This window comes from Ascidia mentula, chromosome 4, assembly GCF_947561715.1.
Source record: "Ascidia mentula chromosome 4, kaAscMent1.1, whole genome shotgun sequence".
Classification (NCBI taxonomy): domain Eukaryota; kingdom Metazoa; phylum Chordata; class Ascidiacea; order Phlebobranchia; family Ascidiidae; genus Ascidia; species Ascidia mentula.
In genome coordinates this window covers 6,213,586-6,229,459 of record NC_138569.1, presented here as the reverse complement: position 1 = coordinate 6,229,459, position 15,874 = coordinate 6,213,586, and the positions used below count along the sequence as shown (strand labels likewise).

The window sequence follows — 15,874 nt, the reverse complement described above, 5'->3', positions numbered from 1 at the left end:
AGTTAGGGAATTTATATGTATATGTATATATATCTGTAAAAGCGAAGATCATCTAACTGACAAAAGACTTGCATAATACTATGCGAAAGAAATCCGATACTAAGTCATTGTTGGACAAACAGATGTCCTGAGACTTAAGGATTTCTATTAATTAGGACATTTTCAATTAGTGACAGAGGAAAAGGAAAGGGCGTTTTGTTGAGGGCAAACGACATCGCTTCTGATTTTTATTTACCTGTGCTTTTTAATGAGGGGTCGTAAAGTTTACGATAATGGAAGGGAGATGGGCACCATGTTGCACCAACGCCTTCCAATTACCAAACCTAATTGCCAGCGAAGGTGATTGCAAGGTCTTTACGACCGTTAACGATCGCTTTAGGTGCGGGCCTTAACAACGAACACAAACACAGGAAAACAACGTTAGCAGTACTGAGTTCAGTTTGACGACAATCTTCGGTGTTGCATTTGCCTTAGAGCATATTTGAGACAAATTTCGAAAAACTGTAGAAGAAATTTTGACGTAATTTCTGCTAAACCATGACACACACTTGTTCGAAGCGAAGGTGTTTCGATTTTTATTAAATTCAAATATACACCATCAATATAATTATCATATGCCAAACCAGCGCAAAAACAAAAAGCAGGACTTTTTTATGAAGATCGGGTGTGTAAAGTCGCGACCAACACCTTTATCCAACGTAAATATGGCATGTATTAGTGTACCTTAGGCCAAGTGGTCTATTTACGACACAATTCACAGCATAATGGTTTACAGAAAGGCTTGCGCAAGTGAAATGTGGTTATTACAACCTTGCACAATGCGCAGTTTTTTTTTGCTTTTTGTTTCGTTGACAACATTTTCTAGATTTTGCAGACAGTAACAGCGACCGACCAGTTTGTCAATCGCTGCAGGGCTTTTGTATGTTACAATGCAATTCTAGTGCATTTACCTAAAATCATGTTTGTTCATTACAAAATGTAGCACAGCGCAAAGTTTAAACAATTGATTTAAACACCGCCTTGAAAACTCGTTTCGTGTTTCCAATTTAATGGCTTTTGATTAATTCCGAGCCATCTCTTTTTGGCATTTATACAAGTGCTCGAACACAAGAATTTATACAAAAATATGAAAGTAAAAACTGTGTGCCTAAACATCATTCAAACATATTCCATGGCTCCGCGCCCCTTTCCAGACTTTCCATAGTCGTACTTCGTATCGTGTTTCGGGGCTATGTAGGCGCCGGGGGAATACGAGGGTTTGCCAATGCCATAGTTGTTTGTTTCCTCTTTGCGCCCCGGCATGCAACAGATACTCAGGCCTGTTACTATGCAGAAAAAACTGCCTATGAATCCGAGGTACAGCGCCGGGCCGAGTTCGTATCTCACCAGGTTGTCTTGATTTTCAAACGAAAAGAAGTCGTCCACGACCATGGCGGCGTACCACGAAACCGATATGAGTGTGAACGCCCCTGAAAAATTATTTTGAAATTGTTGGTGATAAGTTTCACAGGGAATTGGATTGTTTTTAAGGTTTGTAATATATTTTTGCACAATGCCTGGACATTGTATTTCAAAGTTTTGTCCACATCTTATTTACAAGAGAATGCGGATCTGACCCAAACTAGCCACATAACCTATCACTGTTGCATAAATTAGTACTTGTGGCAGCACTCAAGGGTTTTATATGCACTCCTTTCAGAATTTGCGATACGGTTGTTAAACTTAAAATTTTTAATGGCACCACTGGTGAAAGCATATTAGACCAAAAACCCCAAACCATCATAATAGCGAAAACCGATCTCTATATCTTACCACTAATGAAGAAGAACGTTGCACAAATGAACATGAGTTTTCGCTTGCTGTTGGGTTTTTCTTCCAGTATTCTCGTGCACTCCATCCCGATGAGGAGAAGGAAGCAGGAGATTGCAGAGAAACAAATGGCGAGACACATCAATGCCCTGATTGCGACTTTGTAAGCTGTTCGGACGAAATGCTCTTTCAATGTTACGCGGAAAATTTTTTATATTTATCTCAATTTCTAAAAAAAATTATTTGTGTAGAAATTCAAGCTCTTCCATACAGCGTTAAAAGAGTTTTCAAATTTTGCAGCACTAAATGGAAAAGTAGATTTTACCACTACGGGCATAAATTGTAATTAGAACAATTTAGCGATGAAAAAGATTCGTCAACAACCGAAATCATCAACATATTTTCTTTTCAAAATTTTCTCGGCCCATAGCACAGAAAAGCTTATTCACATTTTCCCACTGAGGAAGACCTGTAATCTCTAACCAAGGTTAAATTAAAAACACAACTACTCACCGTCTTCCAACAACATGGAAAACTCTTCTTCGCAATAATACTGTCCGCCCTCGATTTGCATGCAGTCGGCCCATATTCCTCTCCACGCCCAGATGGGTCCGAGGACGCTGGCACTCTCCGGCCCCATGACGGCCCACAAACTCCAAAAACAGGTGGTGGTGCAAAGCCCGGTGGAAATGTAGGCCAAAATGAGACAAATAATTTGGGCGAACATTTTTACCTGACACTTCCACAAACACAAAATAACGATTTTCTATCCGGAAGCTGAATAAAAGATAAAGAGAATTCTTGCGATTAGTTCGGCCAAATCCAAACCTCGAGTAACTCTTTCTCTTTTTTTCCATTCATTCATTCATCTCTTTTTCAAACCTTCATTTCGCATCTAATTGCTGTAACCCTTTCAAATATCGAGCGACAATGGCAAATTTACAGTGTATCGCGCTTGCAGAGGGAAGGCCCTGCTCTGATGATTTCAAGTTGGTTCAACAGTCGTTGGCCCATACGGCCCCGCCCCACAGTCGGATCATTGGGTTTGACGACTAACAGAAAGTGGGTTTTGCGGAACGCCCAATTGCATTTTATCGCTGAAACCACGCCGACGTCGATATAAGGGATGTCGTAAATGCGTTTTCACGTCGAGGGAGAAATATTTCGGCCTTTTATCGCAAACAAAACCCAGATGGATGGAGATTTTTGACCTTTTTGACAAAAAACTGTAGCAAAACTTTGCATATCAATGATTTCAAATTTATCTTGCGTATGTTTGTAAAAGAAGCAAAACGCTTTGGGTTTAAAACGTTTAGTTTAACACTTGCAGATAATGATTGAATAAATAATTATAATAAATGGCGAAGGGCAACAAAGGATAGCAAAGAAATGCTGCAATGATCCTCGTTTAACGTTAAAACAAAGCAAATAAAGTTTTACAATCATTCAAACAGATGGAAAGTAACGCGCGTGAAATTTTACGCCTGCAATTAATATCCAACGCGGGGTGAGCGACACGATGACGGCGCAGTAAAGTTGTTTGACGAACGATTTAGCGCAAATGCCTCGGTGCGATGACGTGAGTTTGGGTTAGGGCATGGAAAGGTTAGATTTTGCAGCCCGTCGTCAATCCATTCATTCAGGTTTATTAGCAAACCGCAATATTTTATTGGCGCTTACCAAGTTAACGGGATTTTTTATATTCGATTATGTTTTAAGACATCTGGTTCGATCTTTAAGAGGTTTAAAAAGAAGATACGCCACCCCAGCTCACCGTTCCTTTAAAATTGTTTTATTTGAACCTCTTGTTTTCGGTTGGTAAGTTAAGGATTGAGATTGGATACTATACTGCTTTGCAATCAAAATTTTTTGCTTGATAGTAGTCGCTCATTGGTTTAACTTACAAGCCGTAAAAGTGCGACATTTTGTAAATCGTCCAAACGACTGCTAAGAAATGCCCAATTTACATTGCTTTGTTCAAGATTGATTTGGACAAAATTTTTCAAGACTTTTTTGACGTTGTTTTTAAATTAGTTACTTTCGTCAACGCACCGACTCCTGCAGTTATACATTTCCAGTTATATTGTTCAGCCCAACTTCAGTAACAAGGACGTGCCAAACAGGACCCGCATCTACGGCCATCGCTGGTAGTGTTTCTTTGTCGAACTTTTACCAGAGATATATGTCTGTCTAAGGTTCAAAATCAATGTACGGGCCATACCTGTCTGCCAAGCTAACCAACATAAGCGGTTAAGGCCCGGGAAAATTTTTTTGATTGGGTGTGCTGGTGTATGCATGCTATGCAATGATAGAAGCACTTCCCAGCGGTCGATTACCAAGCGTTCGTAGCCGGCATGAGGGAAGTAGGTCGATTTTGACCAAATATGGTAGGGCCTCACTTTACAACAGCAGCAATCGGCACCATTATCGATTAATAACCGTTCTAGAGGGATGTAAACAATATGCCGCCTAAATGTTTCCTTTCGCGCGAAAACGTTTTACCGCGTCAAGCTTTCGCGCTGCATTTGTTTTTTGATGTTTGAACCTCTGTGCCCTGAGTTAGATACGTTCAAAATTCAAAGAGGTGTTATATGCTGTAGGTTAAGATTGCTTATGTGCAATAGACACTCCGAGTTAGAGTAGCGTCCATTGCGATCGACTGACAACCACAATGTTCTAGCAGCAAGTATGTATATTGGTATAGCAGGTATGTTTAGAGCAACGGTTCCCTCCCGGGGGGTTATTTACATCTTTGGGGTAAGTTTAACGTTACCTCGGGGGTAAATTGTGTAAGCAAGAAATTAGTTGACTTTTTTTAGTTATACCTAACAGTTCGAACAATCAACCAGCAATTATTTGTTCGTTACAGGCACACAGGGCACTTTTATAAATGATTTTTAAATTATCATTTCCTTTCTTCGAAGCAGTATTTTAATGTTTAATACAATTTGGTTCGGGTATCTGGTTCAATACTTATTTGCCTTTCCAATAATTATTATGTTGAAACACGGGGGCAAATTTGTCTCAAAGTGAATAAGACATAAAATGGAACCTATAGCTAATTTCGGCAATAATCAACAGCAGTTAAGACCCATCCTTGTTGTAAAATATGCATGTGACGCAAAAAATGTGTGTCATATTCTCCTGATCATCACCTTTAATTAGAACACTGAGATAATGGGTTCGTAATGCCGTTTTGGTTGTTTTAAGACAAACTTCGTGAATCTTGTAAACTGTACACTGTTTTTGAAAATATATCTTAGTCGATGCTGTTTTTATTTGTTCATCTCGTCGTATTAATACGTAGGGTAGCCTACCCACACATATCATATCATTACTCTTGTGTAGGTCGATGTGTGAGTTAGGTCTTGTCCAAATAACATGAAAATATAATATTGCTACGTGCACTCAAAGCAACATTATAAAATTACTAAATGTGCCGTATCAGTCTTATATTTACGAACTGAAGTCTTTTGGTTTGGCACTTCTTAAGAAGACTGACTTTTGTGCAGAACCAAGAGACTTCAGCATTATTATCATAAATGTTGAGTCAAGTCTTGCAGCTCGCTATATTCTAAGTTTCGGGATGCGTTTTCGATGCAGGCGAAGGGTGTTTTCTTCCATTGTTCTGGTGCATCCATCAGTGTATGTAGATAATGGCCACACTATAGCCTGATCTGCATGAAAAACAAAGGAGAATGCTGGCCATCGTATTTTTTTTGTTTCTGAACGTTAACGGTTAGAAACTGTTTTCTTCGCAAAAACGGTTGACAGCAAAACACATTCCCTGTTAAGTTATGCCTTAAACTTGTAAAACAAAAGTATGGTTGCTGCATCATGAATTGTGTACAGACGTAAAAGCAAACAAAATAAAGGCCGCTTGGGTTTAGTATGTCCCATTGCATTTCTAGGTAGGTATTTCGTTCCACCGTTAAAAAAATCACCAGCATCCTTAGGTTTGCGCCCTTACATAGAGCCCGTTACATTCTTCCCAAAACGTACGTCATGCTTGGTTTAGTTCGAACGACAAAATATATGTTATTTAATTTCAATTTCGATGTTTGTCGGTCTGTGCTTGTGGCACTTGTTAAAGCAGAAACAATCAAAAAGATACAGTCACTAAGCCTTGATTTGTCCATTGTTGCGTCACATGCATGCGTGTGTTACGCATGCATGAATCAGTGATTCAAGGCAGTTTATCGATTGTTGTTCTCTTTCGGACCGTCCAACACTTGCAAAATACCGGATGTAGCGGCTGAAGGGAAGTTTCAAAGTTATTTCTCTCAGCCATATAGACGCAGTACTTCCTATCACATTTTGGTTGATAGAAGCAGCTATATAGGTTTTTTTTATTGTCAATAAGATGTATTCAGATACGACGTGGAACTTATTGTTTTTTGGCACACGCCATGGCTTTTCTATTAGCTGAGAATGTTTGGTTTTGTAACGTTTGGTGGAGTAAGGGAAAGTGTTTTACTGTGATTCTTGCGCATTTGTTTCGAACATTATATTAGAAAGTTGAATTGTGAATGTTCGCTACCTACCTTGGATGCATTTCAAATCTAGAAAACATAAAATCCACTAAACCCGTAGATATTTGTCGTAATAAATGGGGAGAATCACATAACAGCAGTGATGTGCTTTGGGTGCGGAAGTTAATCAAAGCGGTATGGTAATTTTCGAGGGAAGGAAGTCCGCGCTTTTCCGCAACACGGCACAAACCATAGTCCGAACATTTCTCTTCGACCATTTCTCCCAAGCACTTTAATTGTGCTCGTTATATGTGTTTACAATTGTGCATGAAAAGAAGATATTTCTTTTGTCACACAATGCTTTAAAACCTAAACAAAAACTGCAAAATACCGGGTCGAACGACTGTTTAACACGCTGTAGTGACATAGGCAACTGATTGATGTCTGTCTGTTCGAATGTGAATCACAGGAGTTACAAAACGGTCCGTTGCAAGCGGCAGATGAATCCCACTAATATCCACCACCCATAACAAACCCGGCATTAGAACGTCACTCCGAACAGCGCTACGTGACAGACCACCCTATATCACGTCACGGATGACGTAATCCCTGTCAGTTGTTCAACAAGGTACGGTAAGCGGGAGCTTGCGTCACAACATCCGTGATCGCTTTGCTTTTGCAGTCAGAACCGCGCGTGCTTCTGGTCGGATGTCACCATTCATCAATGCCACGACGCGCAAAAGTAAACAAATTTATGTGGAAGGAGCTGCTTATGAAATTTTTATCGTGTTTTGTGAGCCGGAGGTTTTAGTGATAACTTGCAGGTTGTTGTGTTTTTGAGGATGTTAACGACATTGAATGAATATTTGTGGGGAAGTAAGGCAACGTACGTTTAATAGCTTGTAAGTCTTCAGGTGAACCAGATAAGCTGCTTATATTTGAATTTCATGGTGTAGTGTACGTTTGTATATTTGTTTTGTGCATTTTAAGTCATTTTTACCTGTATGTTATAAAAAAATATCTGCCACATGAAATGCGCAATCTTAGCGTTTATTTTGACTGCAGTAACGGGCGCATTCATAACAGTGTAATGTTACTACTTAGGAGGCGTGCTGCAAATATGTAATGTCAAAACGCCAGTCCGTCATGCACATAACCTCGCCATCCTCTTGGGAAGAGTAATACAACACCAGCGGGTTGTATTAGCGTTTCCCCTCCAGCGCGCGCGACCAACCGATTTTACATCAGCGAACCCGCCAACTGTCTCCGTAATTTCCACAGGATGCAGAGCTTTCTGGCGCAAACCCAATAGAGGCTATAGGCTCCCGTCTGCTAACGAGAGCCTCATTTGCTCAATCGGTTGCGTTTGCAGCACTTGCCTTAGCTGAATATAGTGACTCTGTTTTAGAAGACTATTTATGTTTCTGTAGTAAATATGCTTCCATTCTTTAGTAAATGAGGTTTGCCATGTGAATAATTGCTCTTTGAGATGTAAGTTTTCTTTTGGTCTATTTTAGTCATGAAATTCTTCACAGCGAGCACATCAACTTATGAAAGGAGATTTGCTGACTTTTAGGCTACAAAAGAAAGCAATATGTTTTCACTGCAGGCAAATTTACTTTTCCAATAAGGTAAAGTTCATTGTGTGACAAAACGTCTGCGTTTCCCCAACCTTTTTGAATGCAGAAAAAAGTTGACCCTGTTTTGTTTATTCGAAAAAGATATATTTTACACTTTTGGATACATAGTCAATGTTTGTGAGGGTAGAAAGATGTTATAATTTACAATATTGTGGGTCACTACAAAACGTCAAAATCAGAGATAAAAGAGTGCGGTTACTATAGTGAGCCGTAATCGATGGAAACCTGTTACCAGTGGAATTAGTTTCGTCTCTGCAACAATATTCCGAATTGAAATCCCTGTTGGTATATGGCTGTTAGGGACAGTACAAAGATGTTTGATCTATGTAGTACTTTATGCGACATTTGGTGAACACTTTTCGACCCTTCGAATTCATCCCGACCTACATGTTGTCTTTTTTGCCTTTTTGAAGGATAAATAGGTGCAACACATGTGAGTACGTAAATCTGTGCAGGAATATGCCTGGCCCAAGCGTCCTGCTATGCTTTGGCTTGTTGTTTATCCTCCCAGTACCTTTGCAAGGACGTACATATAACTACGTGGTAATTAACGACAAGATTGAAGACGGTCGCGACGGCAAGTGTCCAAGTTCCAACTCCGCAAGGTCCATCAGTCAACTCTGCGTAACAGGATGGAGGACACACAACCAAACCAACGGACCTCAGATGACTTTGTCGTCTAACAGCCAGTGCATCTACTTCATAAAAAGCATGATACAAAACTGCCTTGGCAGGGGAGCGACCGGCAGTAAGTAGAACACAATAGTTAATAATGTTTAAAGGAGCGGCATTTTGATTTTGACTTTGATTAAAACGTTTACCAATAATATTGCAAAGTTGAATATGAAATGGTAACGACGCTTTAAACGTCAAATGGGCTTTAAAGAAAAGTGAAAGCAATTGTCAAGCGATGATTAAGACGGAAATATTTAGTGTTACGTGTTTCTCAATATTGTTGTATAATTAAACCCTTGCGTAATAAAACAATCCTATATTGATTTGCAGCACTGCAAAGCGAGATATGCGTACGTAAGAGAAGATACTACTACATGTCGGCAAGTTGCATGCGCAAATGGCTGGATTGGCAGCCGTGTGACAAAGAGTGCGGTGGTGGGCTTGAACGACGCTACAAGTTCTTTAAATTTGGGACCATTAAGTATTACGAGTTTGAGTCGCGAGCTTGCAATTCACACGCATGCCCGAAGTGGACGCCCTGGCAGCCATCTCCAGCTGCTTGCGACGTGAATTGCACCCGAATGTGGACAAGGTCGTGTCGCAATACAAGTGGGATTGTCAACGCATCTCTGTGTGCCGGAAACGATGTCCAGGGAAAAGTACAGGAACGTAGGCCGTGTTACGTGAGCGAATGTGCGAATTTCGCTCCGTTGAAGCCCCCTACTGCAATTCCGTCAACCACTTTGACTCCAACGTCCAAGAAACGAAGCAGCACGTTCTCAACTACTAGTACAACACCTACAACAACAAGCACAACGCTAACATTGTCCACAAGCACAAGCCAAGACAGCACAAGTACAAGCAAAACTAGCACAAGTACAAGCAAAAGTGTTGCCCCGTTACCAGGCGGTGGTCGAAATTTCAACCCTGGAGCGCAGTTTAATTTGACGCGTCCTGTTCTAAAATCACCCAACGGAGAGGTAACAATCAAAACAGAAAGCGAAGACTCCAAAGCTTTGGTGTGGATCGGTGTGCTGGTAGGGCTGCTTGCCTTCTGTATTTTGGTGCTGCTCACGTACATCGGTATGCAAAAGTACCGCAAGGGGAAGCTGTCTGCTCTGCCTTTCCGCTTCCAGACATCAGCGGCCCAGGGTGCTTCCGGCACCGCGGGTCGGGGTGAGAATCCCCGTGCTACTAACCAGTATCACACTTCTTCCATTGATCGGTTAATCGCTCGTGTGAGAGCTTTGCAGCAAATGGCCACCGTTCGCCGCAACTCGCCTAGTTCCGTGTACCTACAGCCTGATGTGCCTCCAGGCCCTAGACGGGGCGACTCCATCGTTTCGCATCAGCAGCAGAACGGCACGCCGCGTGCTCGCACTGTGTCCTTTGCAGAAAACGCAGCCCCCTATTCGTCTGTGCCTGGCGGCGGCGAACCACATGAAAACGCGGACGACCCAATATACGCCGATATTCCGGCATACCGCAACAGTGTAAGCGCCGACGACTTTACTTCCGACAGTGACTTTGATCAACTCGACGAGGAACCATTGGTGGTAACTTCTACGCCTTTGGCGCCGAGAGGTAGAATGGGACAACCACGTGCGATCTCAGGATCATTTGTAGCACGCCAAGATCCCGGAGGTTTCGTCAGGAGTCAATTGCGCAGATGCGAAACTGAACGCAGGGGGGCGCTGCACGACGACAGTAGACGTCTCGGTGGCGTCCGACCGGCTCCGAGACCGAAGCCAAAGAGAAGTAGTCTACCAAACTACATGAGACATGGCGTGGCGCCGGGAAGTAGCGGGTGGAACCGGGAGTTTGGGGAGTTTGGGAAAGATTCGCCTTACAACAAGCCACTGAAGCGCCGCCCAGGTATGGGAAGTGTGGCTGAGAGCAGTTTAGAAAATCTATCGAATCTCGCTGCATCGGAAACCCACCTTCCCGGTGACTCGTCGCGACAAACTCAAAACCATGTTGGTGGGGATTCGACGATATACCTGCAACCAAACACGTCACAGTGTGATAAAGTGACTGCACGAGCGCGGGAACCTATTCCGCCCCAGCCAACAGCAGAGCCCGGCAGCTGCAGACGAAGTTCGCCCACCACATCCCCTCCGCATCCTGACGCCTCATCTGAGGGATATGCGGGGGCTTACAACGCGTCCCACGAATTCGGGTTTCAACGCACGCCGAGCGAATCGCGATCGGCGCGAAACAGCTCCGCGTCGACGCATTCGATAAGTGAAAGTGAAGTGGAATATCGCGAACCGTTCGACTCGCAGCGGCCGAAAGTGGAAGAAGCGACTTACAACTTGCCGTTTGGAACGCCAACACCCTCATAAAATCTCTGTGTTGGGAGTTCAACGGTATTCCTGAACTGGTACGTGCTCACTTGGCGGTGGACGAAATAATTTTTCGTTTGCTTAACAGAATCTTGTGAAAACTGTCATACAATCCCACCCTCTGTACATTACAAACTGTTTCGAAGTTTCAAACAATTGCGTGGTTCCCGTTATGTGTTGTGGTTGATCAAGTACGTGGGCTTACTGACACCACAGGGTAATTTTTGATCCAGTTTTATTGGCTCTGTTACTATTTTGTGGTGTTGACTTTATTGTGCTCTACTTTTCTTTCGTGTGTTGCAACTCATCTTCCCTTTAAAAGTTCGAAATCGAACAATTGCGAGACTTCGCCGAGTCCCTAGAGTTCATTAGGAATGCCCTGTTTAGCACAGAAATAGGAACAAGCTTTGGCCAAGAGGAAAAGACAACATTTTGTCAGGTCAGGTGCCGCTGCGGTTGCAACAAACATCCTGCGGTTAGCGCTAACGCGTCCGACTGAATGGCGTTGCGTCATATCCTTCCGCTCACGTGCCTAACGCAATCAGCCGGCAAGTGAGTCATAATGACTGACAGGGACGTCTCTTCACAGGTCAACTTGCGATAGAACCAACCGAAAGTTTGGTACTAAGTTTCGTTTTTGTCTATAAACCAAAACGAACTCAGGCAACCCACAGAGTACAATAGAAATTCAACAAAAAAGACCTCAATTTTAAAGCAAACCCATTCGTATACAACTGAAATGGGAAGGATTTGGATAGCGACAACTATTTTCGCACAAACACCAGGGTCAGTTGCAACAGCACGCTTCTTGAAGCTATCAGTTGCCTTGGGTTTAGTGAACAGTTGTTGCAAACCTACTTACAAATTCCACAAATTTTTAAATGAAACCTCGTTTAAACATTCCCATACGTTTAATCGGGAGTTCACGTGAAATACGCCACAAACGTTGGATCATTAGCTAATACAGGAATTGGATGTAACAAAAGTGTTTAAACACAACACAAAAGTATAAAATACTTGCACTTGATGCAACTCATTGGTACAAAATGTAACAATAATAATACATTGATCGACATCAAACTTTATGCAATGTTGGTATGATGGTTATTGTTTGTTTTGAAACTGCGCTTAACTTACAATCGAAAAATGGCTCGGTGCAAGGTGACACCACCTAGCGGTATTTAAATTGCTTCAAGCACAATCACATTGACGTGTGTTGTCAGCAAGTATAGCTTGGAAAAAATCAACACAAAACGTCATAATGCCGTAAAGTTTCACAGATAAAAAAGTGGCAAGAATATGAAGGAGACTAAAAACACTGCTGTAAAAACAAACGCAAATAGAAACCATTGCTGCAGTACGTTAGGTAAGATGTAATACAGTGTGTAACGATAAATTGTCTCAGCAAAGGGAGAAATTTTGTTTGAATGTAATTTCAAGTTTTTGGCAATAGAATATAAAAGTTTGTCAACGGTTAAAACTTAAGTTTCCTTCCCATAATATACTGATAAACATTATATTTACAATTTAATTTCCGGTTGGGGATTTTGGCTTTGACAATCGGTTTAGGGGTCCACGAATAAAAAGTTGAGAATCACTGGTCTAAGTTGCAATAAACATGAGTTTAATAATTTAAACAATGAGAATGAGCTGCAACCAAGAGAGCGCTGAGGTAGGCAGGCAACTGAACGGGTTTTGCCCAGGGCTCTCTTGTTTGCAGCTCGTTATCATATTGCACTGATGGTGGACGCAGTCGTGTTCGAAACGTTTTCTTTGGCTTTTTTGTTTAAATCACTGGTCTAATACGTACAAAAAGTTGTAGACAAGAAACGAGTTAATGGGAGTAATCATAAACGGGTTTGTGTGTGATGACTTTTACTTGCACAGTTCGTCTTTAGGATGGATGTGGCAATGCAATGAAAACATCCTAGTTGGGTCGTAGCTTGTGTTGAACTTGGGATGTGGTACGTCAACCACGTTACTTTCACCATAACTAAGACTGATCTGTAATCAACTGCAAGTGTTAGATGCAAAGATACTGCAGTGGTTTGCTTACGTCGTTCGGGAGGAACAGAAATCAAATACCAAACAATTCGAATAAGACGATGCTTTCATAGCGAAATATATTGGTCTTGTGTAAAAGCCGACAGGTTTTAACCTCGGAAACCTAACTTTCGATTATTGTGGTAAATACCAAACGAGACTACAAGTCACTTAAATACAAAAAGTTAATGCCATTGTGTGAGGTGATGATACCGTATTTACTCGATTGTAAGCCGCAGCTTATAAAGTTTTTTAACCTACCGTTTGTGCGGCTTACAATCGAGGGCGGCTTACATTATTTAATGTCACACCGATATTTTGTCTGCACTCTGTTTTTTAATGAAATTTACCATCAACTCGCTTCATCGTTCCAATACGTTTTATCGCCCAAGGTTGTCAGCGTATCTGACAATTTTAAACGACAGATTTGTTGACAATTATTGTTGTAGGGCACCTAAGTTTGTCTTTAACATTAACGTGTGGCTTACAATCGAGGGGGGCTTACAATCGAGTAAATACGGTAACAGAAAAACGTTTATCGAGCATAAAACTGTCCAATATACCTGCTTGCTGAGATCTCTGACGTTCATAAGATTTTCGAGGTGTGAATGCAGCTTAAAAGATTCTGTCAACTTTGTTTCTTGCAAACGAATCACAAACCCCAGGACGCAGTCGTCGGAAGCACCAATGTACAAGCAAGTAAGAGGTAACATCGTAGCCCTGCATATATACGAAGCCAATCGGTTCTACCTAACCAAGAACCAACAAGTTAACAATAAATATACAAGTTGTGAATCGAGCAGAATAAGTCTTCTTCACTTGGCTGTTCAATTCTAATGTCTTAGTTGTTGGCACTTTGAGAAAACTAAGATTCTTTCCAAAAAGAGCGACCGAAGTTTTTTCAATGAATCTCACGTTTAAACTTTTCGTTTTTTTATATTTCGGATTTTTTCTCACAATAATTAAACCCGTATGTTGCGTTTTACCAATCACCTGATCACAGAAGCAGCCTTCCTGTAATTCAGGGGTCCTATGGTCGCACGCAAGCATAATACAGGTACGTAAATATTGGAAACACAAAAAATGGTGGGATGATAGAATTACGTACCCGAACCAGGTCTTTATGCTTTCCACGAGAGGTCGGGATACACAGACACCCGCCCATCCGGTTCCAAACTGGTAAAAAATCGTTTTTCCGCGATACCAAGTCTACGTAGGAAATCAAAAATTTACAGATATTTTAAATTGCGTTGTGCGTTTATTGCCGTATATGTCAAGTATGCCTCCACCTTAAAATTGCCGAGGCTTCTTTTTCCGATATACACATGCTTGTTGCTGTCCAGCGTTTGCAGGTATTCCAAAAGCCGAGCCACATTTACGTAGTTGTCGTCGTCGAAGCGACACCACCACCTAAAACAATATACATCTCAGTCAATAATGGACAGAGCACCCACTATCCCCACTAATCAAAATATTGATACATAAAACTTATTTCCAACTTGACATATAGTGAAGGGATTGGTTACCTTTCTTTATATTTTAAACATAAATGAACCACATTTGCTCACAGAAAGTCTATGCATTTGACAAGCAACATAGCTTGCTTTGCTGGTTTTGATTAAACTTATGCAACTAACCGTTTGCCTGGAAGATCCATGAAAGTTTCAAACTCAACCACCACCTTGCAGCACAAATCTAATCTGTGATACAAAATAATTTGCGAACAATTTGTTAAGTTTAGTTTAAATTGCCATCAAAGGAAAGTTTCTTGCTTATATCCACTCGCACTTTGCGAAACATGTTGAGATTAATGGCCTCGTAATTCAGTGCCTAATTGTTATGTAATTGCTTTTATTGGTTTACATGTGTAACAATAATCTTAAGTCACTTACTTGCCATGACTTGATCCACACTTACTGGAAACTAGACGATTTCCTGCAAAAATTTTAAATATATATTATATACATACTATTATAATGGTAGTTACCAGGCATAACAAAAATCTGAATTGCTACGATGCTACTTTCAAATTGCACACACCTTACCTAGTTCTTGCTGGTACTTCAAATCTTCCCCATCTGTTATGTAATACACCTAGTTGCAAACACAATTTCCAATTTATTGACATGTAAGTCAAATTGTTCGAAATGTAATAATTAGGTTATGAAGTTCACTGGCTCAAGTTACTTAAAATTGTAAAAAAATTTGGAGTGTATCTCAAAACAACAAACTACCAGATCCTTCGCCATCTTATGCCATGTCTTCAACCCAAGAATGAGTCTGGAATCATGAAACTTCTTGCTTGTTTTTACTGTTATGCAAATATCTTCCAGTGTTAGGTTTGAGTTTTCAAATGGGCTTATAATACCAACCACAGCTTGCTTCCTTGGTAGCCAATCAAATGGACTGTGAACACCATCAATTCGCAACCAATAACACATCCAAATGAAAGCCCAAGCTGCTGTCAAAGTAAAACCCTTCACCAGCAGCTTTGGATCCTTCATGCCCTCTTTATGACCAATCCAACAAATTACGTAAATGTTGAATAATGTCATCCACTTTTATCGTTTCTTTCCATGCATTCTCATTGCTTTCCCTTCACCACAGTTTTTTTCTATTTTATCTTAGAATGCATTTTGTGTTTTCTAAATAAAAAAATTAGCCTAAATGCATTATAGAATAATATAATACTTTTTACATATGGTTTTCATAAGCGCATCCAGCGTTTATTTAGCTACCAGAACAGATAACAATGATATACAAAAAGGAGGTCCATACGAAACAAAAGAATCAAAATTAAATTATAGTTCTGCAAAAGATGTTAAAATTTACGAAATTTTCCTAATTTAGTTGTACACACTAACACAAAACATAACAGATGAGCTTGCAG

At 40.9% G+C, this 15,874-nt stretch overlaps 3 protein-coding genes across 5 annotated transcripts; 1 reads left to right on the top strand and 2 right to left on the bottom strand.

The window, feature by feature from the left end:
- Nucleotides 1–1,158: 1,158 nt before the first annotated feature.
- Nucleotides 1,159–2,536, bottom strand: LOC145897901 (claudin-19-like). The gene is made up of 3 exons (XM_082986356.1): nt 2,323–2,536; nt 1,813–1,977; nt 1,159–1,469 (listed from the first exon to the last, which is right to left on the bottom strand). The coding sequence occupies exons 1-3, from the start codon at nt 2,534–2,536 to the stop codon at nt 1,159–1,161; spliced, it is 690 nt and encodes a 229-aa protein (XP_082842482.1).
- A 5,803-nt stretch (nt 2,537–8,339) lies between these two features.
- Nucleotides 8,340–11,250, top strand: LOC145898792 (uncharacterized). Of its 2 annotated transcripts, XM_082987408.1 has the most exons (3): nt 8,340–8,669; nt 8,927–9,321; nt 9,358–11,250. In XM_082987408.1, exons 1-3 carry the CDS (start codon nt 8,381–8,383, stop codon nt 10,939–10,941), a joined length of 2,268 nt encoding a protein of 755 aa, XP_082843534.1. In that variant the 5' UTR covers nt 8,340–8,380; the 3' UTR covers nt 10,942–11,250. The 2 variants fall into 2 exon arrangements, with proteins under 2 accessions (XP_082843534.1, XP_082843533.1); XM_082987407.1 differs by having other exon boundaries at nt 8,927–11,250.
- A 591-nt stretch (nt 11,251–11,841) lies between these two features.
- On the bottom strand, nt 11,842–15,625 carry LOC145898726 (beta-1,3-N-acetylglucosaminyltransferase lunatic fringe-like). 2 transcript variants are annotated; one of them, XM_082987309.1, is made up of 9 exons: nt 15,357–15,625; nt 15,219–15,295; nt 15,030–15,078; nt 14,877–14,919; nt 14,622–14,684; nt 14,274–14,394; nt 14,093–14,193; nt 13,548–13,704; nt 11,842–12,945 (listed from the first exon to the last, which is right to left on the bottom strand). In XM_082987309.1, the coding sequence occupies exons 2-9, from the start codon at nt 15,231–15,233 to the stop codon at nt 12,817–12,819; spliced, it is 678 nt and encodes a 225-aa protein (XP_082843435.1). In that variant the 5' UTR covers nt 15,234–15,295; nt 15,357–15,625; the 3' UTR covers nt 11,842–12,816. The 2 variants fall into 2 exon arrangements, with proteins under 2 accessions (XP_082843435.1, XP_082843434.1); XM_082987308.1 differs by having other exon boundaries at nt 15,219–15,625.
- Nucleotides 15,626–15,874: the final 249 nt, after the last annotated feature.

Excerpts from the sequence above, each read along its gene's own strand:
- LOC145898792 (XM_082987407.1), top strand. The coding sequence starts at position 8,381 with ATGCCTGGCCCAAGCGTCCTGCTATGCTTTGGCTTGTTGTTTATCCTC. Across the intron at positions 8,670-8,926 it reads TGGCAGGGGAGCGACCGGCA|CACTGCAAAGCGAGATATGC; the intron begins GTAAGTAGAACA and ends ATTGATTTGCAG.
- LOC145897901 (XM_082986356.1), bottom strand. The coding sequence starts at position 2,536 with ATGTTCGCCCAAATTATTTGTCTCATTTTGGCCTACATTTCCACCGGG. Across the intron at positions 1,978-2,322 it reads TTCCATGTTGTTGGAAGACG|CTTACAAAGTCGCAATCAGG; the intron begins GTGAGTAGTTGT and ends TCGTCCGAACAG. Across the intron at positions 1,470-1,812 it reads AACGTTCTTCTTCATTAGTG|GGGCGTTCACACTCATATCG; the intron begins GTAAGATATAGA and ends ATAATTTTTCAG.
- LOC145898726 (XM_082987308.1), bottom strand. The coding sequence starts at position 15,539 with ATGACATTATTCAACATTTACGTAATTTGTTGGATTGGTCATAAAGAG. Across the intron at positions 15,079-15,218 it reads ATAAGATGGCGAAGGATCTG|GTGTATTACATAACAGATGG; the intron begins GTAGTTTGTTGT and ends GTTTGCAACTAG. Across the intron at positions 13,705-14,092 it reads AGCATAAAGACCTGGTTCGG|GGCTACGATGTTACCTCTTA; the intron begins GTACGTAATTCT and ends GTATATATGCAG.